The sequence below is a fragment of the Lagopus leucura genome, unplaced genomic scaffold (assembly GCF_019238085.1).
Source record: "Lagopus leucura isolate 7727_CA_CO unplaced genomic scaffold, USGS_WTPT01 Super-Scaffold_100002, whole genome shotgun sequence".
Classification (NCBI taxonomy): Eukaryota; Metazoa; Chordata; class Aves; order Galliformes; family Phasianidae; genus Lagopus; species Lagopus leucura.
The window spans coordinates 53,273,449-53,284,175 of NW_024962263.1; the positions used below are offsets into that span (position 1 = coordinate 53,273,449).

At 36.8% G+C, this 10,727-nt stretch overlaps 1 protein-coding gene across 1 annotated transcript in view; it reads left to right on the forward strand.

Annotated features, from left to right (window-relative positions):
• The window catches only part of RP1 (RP1 axonemal microtubule associated), a 218,102-nt gene that overhangs the window by 120,092 nt on the left and 87,283 nt on the right, over positions 1-10,727 (forward strand). Inside the window, exon 29 of the mRNA XM_042869486.1 lies at positions 2,028-2,253. Coding sequence (XP_042725420.1) covers positions 2,028-2,253 — 226 coding nt within the window. The remainder of the gene's footprint in view (positions 1-2,027; positions 2,254-10,727) is intronic.

The following is a 10,727-nucleotide window of genomic DNA, read 5'->3' on the forward strand; positions in this document are numbered from 1 at the left end:
AAAAAAAAAAAAAAAAAAGTTTGTTTGTTAGCATAATAGGCTAAATAAAATTAATATAATTGAGGAAGATATGGCTTTATGGCTTCAATTCTCAGCTGACCCACAAAATGCCCAATAAATATATATGCAAGATTTTTTTCATCACTGATGTTTCAGTTTGTTTCATACCTAAATGAGTGATTAGATGCTTCAGAAGGCAAAAGAGGCCATTTCAGAGTCACTGTAAGAACACTCTATGCAGAGATGCCTCTGACACTCCTCTTTCAGCAAGGGCTGTGCCAAAATTTCATCGTGAGCATGAGGTTTCAATTTTTCTTTTACTGAATTGCCCTATAAAACATCAAATAACAGTCAATGCCTCGGTATCATGGGAATATCACTTCTGGTTTTTACCAATACTACGTTTCATTCAATTTTCATTAAAGCAGAAAAGTTCTAATATACTGTTGCAAAGCAACCTCAGTAATCACTTCCCCACTACAGGGGTCTCTGTTTTATGGCTATATGAGAGGGTTATTGTGACAAAGTAGCCTACATCTGGGTTACATTTATGTTTAGTTTCAGAGAGTCTTCACCTGGTCTTATAACTTTGTTGTCTTAGAAGCATGTTTTTAATGTGTGTGTTTTCATTACAACAGTTACAATCATATGATCAGTTGTCACCTCTTTAACATACTTTTTTACTATAGGAAGACCTGCTACTTTATTCATAAGCATGACTCTATACTCATACTTCATAAGTATGACTTTATACCATTAGCACAGTTGTCTTGATGCTATCATACAAGCTTGAATTGTGCCAGGTTTGTTTCAGGGAAACAAGGAAATGTTGATCATCTAAGAATACAAGATTCTCTTTCGTGATGATTCTCATGGGCAAGAAATGTCAGAGTGACATCTCTCTGTATCACTGCACAGGAAAACTTTTCAACAAGAGTGAATGAAATATGTCTCTATTGTCCCAGTGTTCCCCAGCTCCACAGAGCTGAACCATATGAACCAAAGAGAAAACACTGACTTACAGTGTTGCTTTACAAAAACCATCAGAGGAAATTCTCATTCTCAGTCAGACATTAATATTGCCTCCCAGAAGTGAGCCAGAGGACTTTCAAACACAAAACTTACTTCATCATTTTCGATTATTTTCATTATTGGGGCAGTGCTAGTGTTTGTTATCTGCTTGTCCATCTGTGCTCTTCCTTTATCCACACTCTTCCCCGATGTTTTTAATGTCAAACAGTAGTAAATAAGTAAAATAAATATTCTTAAAGTTTTTTTTTTTTTTAATTTTTATTTTCCCCTTCTGTGATTATTTTCCCCTTTCCATGAGCTTTCAAAAACATCAATGAAATGAGAGCAGTTAACCTTACTTTTGTGCTTAGGTGCCTGCCATCAGCACTGCTCAAAAAAATTTCTGCAGACCAACAGAAAGTAGTTCTTATTTCAGGGCTGCAGTGTTCAATGTGACACAGCCATGTTTTATTGTTCAAATTTGCTGCACTCTGGTGTCAGCACTTACAGAAACAGTTAACCCTGACACCAATACTCATAAACGTAGAAGGCAAAGGGAAAAGTGTGCCACAGCAGACTGATAAGTGGTAGGAATAGTTAATGGAGCTTTCCTCACAGTAATTCTGTGGACTGTAAAATATATCACTGCATGGAGCATTTACTGAAGGTACTTCTGTTTATTAAAATATTTGTATAGAATCAGAAGTTTTCATTACCATGCTACCAAAAGGATTCTGTCAAGAGATCTTAAAAGGAACTGAATTGTTTGAGCTTTTCTGTCACTTGAAATAGTACTGTAATCAAGTCAATTGAATTACTCTTAGACTACTTCATATGCTTTTGCTTGATTGCTCTCACATTCATTGGGTATTAAAGCATCATTTTCTGAAGAACAGAACTCTAGTTATGTGTTAGTTGCATACTTAGTTTGCATGCCAGTCTAAGAAGGATTGTTAAAAGATAACAGGATTAATTTTTTATTTCAAATTTGTGATATTTTTTTTTACTTGTTACAGATTAATATCAGGGATCTTGGGCAGCTATATAAAATCCGCATTGGCCATGACAACACTGGTAATGATCCCAGCTGGTACCTGGAGGAAATCAGACTTGAAAGAATGTCTCCTTTTTCTCAAGAAGAGATTTGTCTGCCCATAGAGTGCTGGCTTGCAGAAGACAAGGGTGAAGGTGATACATGGAGAGAAGTGGCAATAAGAAACTCTACAAAGGAAATTTTGCCATGTACGTGCTCAGTATGTTAGATTACGTGTTCACTGTCCTCATTCTGTGAGTACATGACAGCTTTTCATATTTCTTCCAGGAAACATTGTTGAAAAGTTAACATAATCACGAAACAGACCTTTCCATTACAAGATGCTTTCTAGTTTGAAAGAAGTGGAAAGCGATCACCCTGCCCCACTCCTTCCCTTCTCACCATCAGAATATAGCTATGGCCAGGGTATTTTACTCCTCTTAGCATTCTTGGTGTGTTAAAGTGCTCCTAAATCACTGACAAATGCTTCTCTTCAGAGTAACTAGCCTATTTACATCTGGCAGGAAATTAAGTTGTACCAAGGTTTATAATATCATCTAGTATCACGGTCTTTTTAGTAAGCTCAGTATCATCTTTTCTTGTATTGCAAAATATATTCTTTACCAGGAATCAGTGATCTGAATCACCATATGCACATTTTCAAATCAAACTCAAGTCTCAGCCATTAACATAGAAATGATTGACTACAGAGTGGCACTTCTGTGACCTGAAAGTTTATCCACAACTTCATTGCACTCCGCTCTCTTCAAGCGAAGCAGTAAATAGCCCATCATATAAAGTTATTATTCAAATAGTCCTAGGATTCTATAGAGAAATAAGGAGCTAGTGTAATCATGCAGCATAATGTTTTGTTTTGTTTTTATGGAATGCTTTTGAAATTAACAGAATGACAATGATACAGCCAGTAGAAAATACTGTCCAACAGTGGCAAGCCTTGAAGAGATAGGTGCTATCATTTAGGCAAACTGTTTTTGAAATTAAATAGTGACCATTGCAAGGATTCAGTGGCTCAGCATAAAAATGGATCATCATGTAGTTCATGAGGTAAGATCATTTCAGATGAAAATATCTAACAAGTGAAAAGTCTTTAGAGAATATAATTCTCTGATTAAGCAGTAAGGCTGGTGATGTTTGAATATTTTCATGGGTTTTGAGGTCAAAGAAGGCTACTGATCTTTGTTAAAGATGCCAGAAGATACTGAGATACACATTACCAGCTCACCTTTCCCTTCTGCTCTTCTTTTTTCTATTCTACAGAATATTTATTGACTTTAATAGGAAATTTGTGGAACCAAGAGTGACAGGATGAGCAGGGCCCTATGGTGTGTAAACCACAATATATGCAGTTAATTACAGCAACATAAAAGTCTATGAAGCTCCAGCAGAAAAATAATGGAAAAGTCATGTTATATAAACCATTAGTTCAACATGATGAAAGGTGAAAAGTCAGGTCACTGCTGTTAAAGCCTAGGAATATTTTTAAAACAGCAAATTTATTTAGTCTTTCTAAACATTCACTTACTGCTTCTTTCATTGCTTTAGCAAAAATGTTAACTTCATTAAAATATTTGTCTCAAGATTGTATGCAAAGATGTATTAGAAAGGATTTAGAAATTTCCTGAAATTGTAAGGTTTACAAACTACTTATTGATTTCAGGCACATTTAAATTGAGTATCAGTGTAAACTCAGCATGGCCTCCCAAGGATTTCCTATTTAGTTTCTAGAGAACAAGCAAATGAAATGCTATCCATCTGCATTTCCTATTTGAAAGCTAATTGCCTACAAGTACTGAGCAAACCACATCAAGTGTATGGGAACTACTGAGTCACGGCCTGAACCTCTGATTGACCACCTGAGGTGAGCCATGAGTCAGCCAGAAGAGCACAGCTGAAGGCAATTCACCTGTGCTGCTGGAAGGGGTGGAGCCAGGCTGCACCCCTCCTAGACCTATTTTAGAGCTGGCTACCAGGGGGGAAGGATCTCGTCTGGAGATCCCTCCTTCTGGTGTTTTGTGGTGAGCCCAGCATAAGGGTAAGCCTTCCATTTATTCTCTCTTGTTATCGTAGTCTACTTCGCCTAACTCTCTTGTTTATTTGTGATTGTAACATCTTGATATCTATTGATTATACATCAAGTCATTTTCTCTAGCAGAACAAATGATGTACTACTTATTGTTTAATGATAATCTGATATGATTTAGTAATTTATGTCCCGTATTTTCAAATCAATTTAGTATCTTCTAGTAGTAATACATTTACTTAACTATGAAAATCTTGTGCTAAAAATTTTAAAGTTATAAATATAAGATAAATTAATATAAATTTAGCTCAGCTTTTTTTTTCTTCTAATTTTACTGTTTAACTTGTTATTACTCAACTTATTCCTTAGAAGAAAGTGTAATTTTTCCCTTATCCATCTTTTTTTTTTTTTTTTTTTTTTTTTTTTTGGTCCACTTCAACCAACCAAACTCTACTACCTACCTTACAAAGTCCTAAAACTATGGAGCTGATTTTTGATTTATTGTTTTTGTGCTTTTATTTTGTTTGTTTGTTCGTTTGTTTTTTCCCTAGCTTTTTTTCTTCAATTGATTTACTTCCAGATTCTGAGACCTTTTATTTAACTGACCGGAGCATGTTGTTGAACTAGGTGATCCTTGGAAGTCTACTCCATCATAATTCTTTTGATTATTTCTCCACCTAGTCTCACTTTTTCTAGCAGTTCCAGACATTGGTTTTTGGTTTACCAAACTAAGCAAAAATTGCTCAACAGTTTTCCAAGTTATGGGCATTGGAATTTGGTCATTATGTTCAGAACTTGGTAAACACTTAAATGTCACTCTATGAAAATAAGTTGAAAGGTTTATATTGGATACTTTTGGCTTAGCTTTATAGCATCATGGCAACATAGCAGTGTTAGGGGAATCCCTGCATCCCGTATTTTGCCCCACACCCACCAGTCTCATCTTTTTCGCCCAGAAAGATGCTCTGACTCATGGTCATGGGTTTCACACCTGGACACTGGGGCTGAGGCTGTCCTGGGACAGCCCTGAGAGGGGATCAGGCAAGGTGTCAATACGTCTGAGTCCTTAATATGAGTTCCCATCTGCACTTGTACCCCTATGCTTGTGCAGATGGGCTGATGGCTTTTGTGATAGGCCTGGGAGAAGCCAGAGTAGGGTGCTATTTGGGATCCAGCTGCCTGCACTCCTGTGTGTGTGCAGATGGCCCTTACATCCAACCTAACATGGAGAATTGATTGTCTTCAGATAGGGCTGAACTTTTGAAGTTAGGGGATGCGTGATACAAGACATTTTGATTTTTCTTACTGTTTATGTGGCTATAAACTTTAAATGGGAATCTGCGTAGCTGATGGAATACTGTACTGATTTGAAAGAGAAAACAAGTATTGAGGCTTAGGCAGGAAAAATTCCAGCTTAGAAGATTTAGACTTATTTTCCACTAAGGAAAATATGCACGCAAATACAGAAAGAGGTTAGGATGTGCTGACTGCCTGAAATGGTGCAAAAGATGACCGAAGCAAATAGTAATGACTTGAGCGTTATCTCTACTAAATTTTTATCCATGTTTGATGATTCAGGAGGCACTGACTACTTATGTAAATAGCTAGGGTTCTCTTTCCTATTGTAAAACTGATTCGTAAATGTGCTTTTTTTGAAGTTGAAATGCTCTGAAGAATATTATCTTCTCTGTGCTCCTCAAGATGAAGATTGCTGGGGCTGTGAAATCCTGACAATAGTTCAGAAATTTTTTTCTGTTAAGTTCTTTTATCTGCATCACGCAGCTTGCTAGTTCTCTTTTTCTTCTTTCTTTTTCTTCTTTCTTCTGAGTCAGCTGATCTTCTAGTGGTGGAAGCAAAATCCGGTGGTGGAAGAAAGATCTGATCATTGGTCTACTTGGGTAGTTTGAGAATCTATGTCTGAAATATGGCTGTATATCTGTGGCTATTATTTGAGACTGTGGCACTTCAGTATTACAGCTGACAGCTCACTGCAGACATTATCCCATGTGTGTCAACCCACTCTAGGGATGTGCTGTAAATGTTGTGCAAAAGCCTAGGACTGTGGCTGGGAGTGAGGCCAGAGATTCCAAACACCTTTTCCCCTTCTTCCTCCTGCTCAAAAGCAAGCAAAAGGAAAACACCACTGGCATATTTTCTCATCCCCAAAACTTGAGAATAGCTTACGTTCAAACAAAAAATTTCAATCTGCATTTCTCCTCCATTGCCATGAGGCAGCTTCTGAAAAGCCCCCTCATGGTTCTTACCGCTACAATGAATAGACAACAGCAGAACCTTTCCCTACATATATCTTATGTTTATATACCTGAGTACTGAGGCTGAACATGGAAAGACCTTATTCACATGCAAGAATCTAGCTTGAATTTCCAGTGCTAGATCCTTAGAATAATAACATCTATTAAATCACTCAAAATTTTCCATATGTGGTTTTTACAATATTGCTCTAAATACCAGGAGTAAATGAAAGCAGATATTAGAAACTCAGATTCTGTAATTGTAATTGAAATGTCTTCAGTTGATGGGGTTTTTGTATTTATAACTCCTCAAAAAGTCTATGCTTCGCTTCTGGGGAAGACAGTACCTCTCAAACACTATCAGCCATTAAGAATTTGTACTGTTTTAAACTTAATGCTGCGCCAATCCACGTTTTACCCTCCTGTCATGGCAAAATGCCAAATATTATTTCTGCAGATCAGGTGGCAAGTACTAAATGATAAAATTCTATGACAGAGCTTCAGTCTTTCTGTTTAATGAATCAAAGTAAAATGATAATTTAATTAAAGCAGGAATATCATAGAGAAGCAAAGAGCCCAGGCTGTTACCCTGTTGCATTGTCCTGACATATTGGATCACCATTCTTAGATGAGGACTGGATAGCAACAGTCCAACAATTTTAACGTTGTATAGCAATTACTGTCTCTCTGTGTTTTGTGCTCTTTGGCCAGTTTGTCTGTTTGTACTGGCAGACTGACAGGAGTGGATTTGTGCAGTGAAGCAGTACGTGTTAAAAACTCAGTGAGCTAAGAAACCAGAGGCCTCATCATGTGCTCTAAATGGGAAGTAAGTCTGGGCTCGTTCTGATTGCCAATTGGACATATTGCCAATTTCTGGCAAGATCACCTTCATTGTTTTCCTGGAATGTATCCTCTGGTTTAGTTTCATCCAAAAAGAATCTATTATTTTGCTCTAAAATCAGCAAGCAAGAAAGCAAGAATTCCCTGGGCCTATCAGGAAATTCAGTTTCTTGACTCAAACTAATATGCACAACAGTGTCATTGGGCTCAGCTGCAATATGGAGGAAACCTATTCAGTGTATGAATAATGTGATAATTCTATATCTCTGAAATTCCTCTACTCTTAAATGGAACTTTAAATTAATGACTCCTTTGTTAAAATTACTGTGGAAAGAAATAACAGTAGGTCAGTAACATGTATTAAGTCAACATGAAAAGACAATTATTTCAGCCACGAAAGCTTTTCTGTTATTCTCACTGATAAATTCTTCTTCAACCTTAATATGATTATTATTTTCTCTTCTCAAAACATACCAAAATATTTATTTAGTCTTTAATGCAGAACAAATTTTGCTGCTTGTGACTGAATTCTGCATATCACTTCTTCAGAAGGAAATGAGAGATATATTCTGTGCTTACAGATTGGAGGTCAAACTAACTCTTGCCATTGGTGAATGATCAGAAATATACCTTACCCTATCCACTGGAAATCTTGATTCAGGTGCCCAGAATTAGAAATCTGAAAAAAGAAAGAAAGAAAGAAAGAAAAGGGTTCTTTAATTTGTCTTTTATTGGCTTCATATGCCCTTAGTTCACATTTACTTCATGACCATAGAAACAGAACTTCCTTTCTTTCTCACTTTTGTCCAGGTAGTTCGTGTTCATGAAAATGTTATTGATAGAAGCCAGAAGCTGGAGTTGAGACATAACAAAACACTAGAAGTCTCAAGATAATATCTCAAACAGTAGCAGTAGTGTGTTTTTACAGACTAAGAGAATATAGATTTGAAATTTATACACTGACTGCTCAGTAACTCTTATACTCCTTTTGGTATTAAGCACCTATGCCATTTTTAAGCATAGTTCTATTCATTTGGTGTCTATCTTTTGTACAACCATTTAGAACTCACCACCTCCGTCTGAAAACATTTTCTCTCCCTTCTTTCATCTTTTTCATCTATGCATCCATGTCTCAGAGTTTTCTGTTTGATTATTAAGCTTGTCTTAATCAACCATTTTAGGAACTTGTAAATCTCAATCTCTTACTGTCCAGAAGGTCACTTTATTTTCTAGTGAGTGCTACCTGAGATTTACTCCAGCCATTCTGTGTTAATTAATCCTCTTATATCCTTTATCAAACTTATTGCATTTTTCAGGATGTTTGTTCTATCACTCTGATATGCCCCACATTAGATAGAACTGCCTAAATGTGAGTCTAACAGGTCCCTTTGAATGCTGAAGTAGTATTTCATGACTTCTGTTCAATAGTTGTCTTTATATTATTCAACTTTTTATTTCTTTTTTTTTTTTTTCTGCCTATTTTATATCTTTTTTTCTACCTCTATTTTTTGCCATCTCAGTTTTCTGTTGATGTAGTTTCATTAAATCAGTAGAATATCGTGTAACAAAAATGCCGCTACAGAGAAGAGGATCAGGTCATAGAGCTGTAATTCTCAAAATTGTGTGATTGCTTTTTCTTACTGCTGTGAAGCATGTCTCTATTTCAGATGTTGTGACAGTGAGGGCCTTAGAGTAGATCAGTTTCTCAAAGGAAATGAAATCAGACACAGAGGCTGAACATACTTTCTAAGATTTTCTTGTTTTGCCATACACACACAACAAATAACGAACAGAAAACTACAAACAAGCAAATTTCACATATGGTGAGTCTTGCTATCTCAGCAGTGCATTCAGCTGATAGGTTTGTTCTCCAGTCTTGGTTGTATCTGTCTTAAGTGTTCATCAAACAGCTGCTATGTCTTGCCTTATCTGTTATATGGTGGCATATATTGTCGTTATATTTAAGCAATCCCTACTCAGTAGCCATTAACACTCTTTTGTAGCTATTCTGCAATACAGAGGAACTACTTGACAGTTTGGAGAAATTGCATCTGGTTTAGTTACTCTGTAACCTACGTTGCCATTTGCAGAGAAAGTATCTAACCTATGCAGTCTATTTAGTGAAAGCTTATCTTATTCCAAACACTTTTCTGTAGTGGGATGTACAGGACATTTTTGAATACTATTTTCCTTGCATTTCATCATTATTATTATTATTATTATTATTTTTAATTGTGAGTTTCCTATAAAATGTGTGAACATACAGACAAGCTAAGGTAAAGGAGCATTCCATTTATTATCCTAATGCAGCACCCTAATTCATAGAGTATTGTTAATTTATACAAAAATCGAAGTATAATCTGGTCTTTTCGTTAAGAAGGAGGTTCTTTCTAAATAATACAGATTGTGTAGCCTAAATAAATGTCAGATCTAACGTTCTCCAGATGGTGAAAGATGTATAGATGCAAGGAAAATGGAAAATATTTTTCTGTTCTTTACATTTCAACATGTACATGTTTTCTACTTCTGACTAAATTATTTAGGCTTGTGGCAATCGAATGTACTTGATTAGATCATTATAATCTCTCTGGTTACCAAAGAAAAGTGCAGAGCTACAAAAGGATCTGTCATTTATTTAGCTTCTAATATTGTGTTGTGTTGTCCATGGTGTTTAAAAAAAAAAAAAAAAAAGTCTGTTCTGGTATTTCCTGTACTTAATCCATTTGGTTTGGTGTCCCTCCAGAAAGGAAAAAAATCATTTGTATTCTCTTTTAGTCATCATTTATTGTGAAGGGGTTTATTAAAATAGCCTTGACTATGCTTTAATGGAGTAGTTACCATTATGGAAGCTTTACAGTTTTGATCGTGGGAATTACTTGTAGGTATAAATAATATAGAAACCAATTTTGTGTATAAACAGTCATAGCATAGTCAGTCTTCCCTTAGCTAAACCCTTTTACTTGGCTCCCACTGATACTTTCCTTTTTCAGAATGACAATGTAAGAACATAAAAGCATGAAGGAGACTTCATGCTGATCCATAGTGCCTTCCTCCTCAGGTAGTCCAGAGGAGGGCAACTAAGATGATCAGGGGGCTGGAGCACCTCCCCTATGAGGACAGGCTGAGGGAGTTGGGCTTGTTCAGCCTGGAGAAGAGAAGGCTGCGGGGTGACCTCATTGCAGCCTATCAATACCTGAAGGGAACCTACACCCAGGAGGGGAGTAAACTCTTCAAAAGGGCTGATAACAGCAGGACTAGGGGAAATGGTTTTAAGTTGAAGGAGGGAAGATTTAGGTTGGATGTTAGGGGGAAGTTCTTTACTAGGAGAGTGGTTAGGCCCTGGAATGGGCTGCCCAGGGAGGTTGTGGATGCCCCGTCCTTGGACGTGTTTAAGGCCAGGTTGGACGGGGTCCTGGGCAACCTGATCTGAATGTGTATGTTTGGTGGCCCTGCTAGGCAGGGGGGTTGGAACTACATGATCCTTGGGGTCCCTTCCAACCCGGGTGATTCTGTGATTCTGTGATTCTGTGATTCTGTGATTCTGTGATTC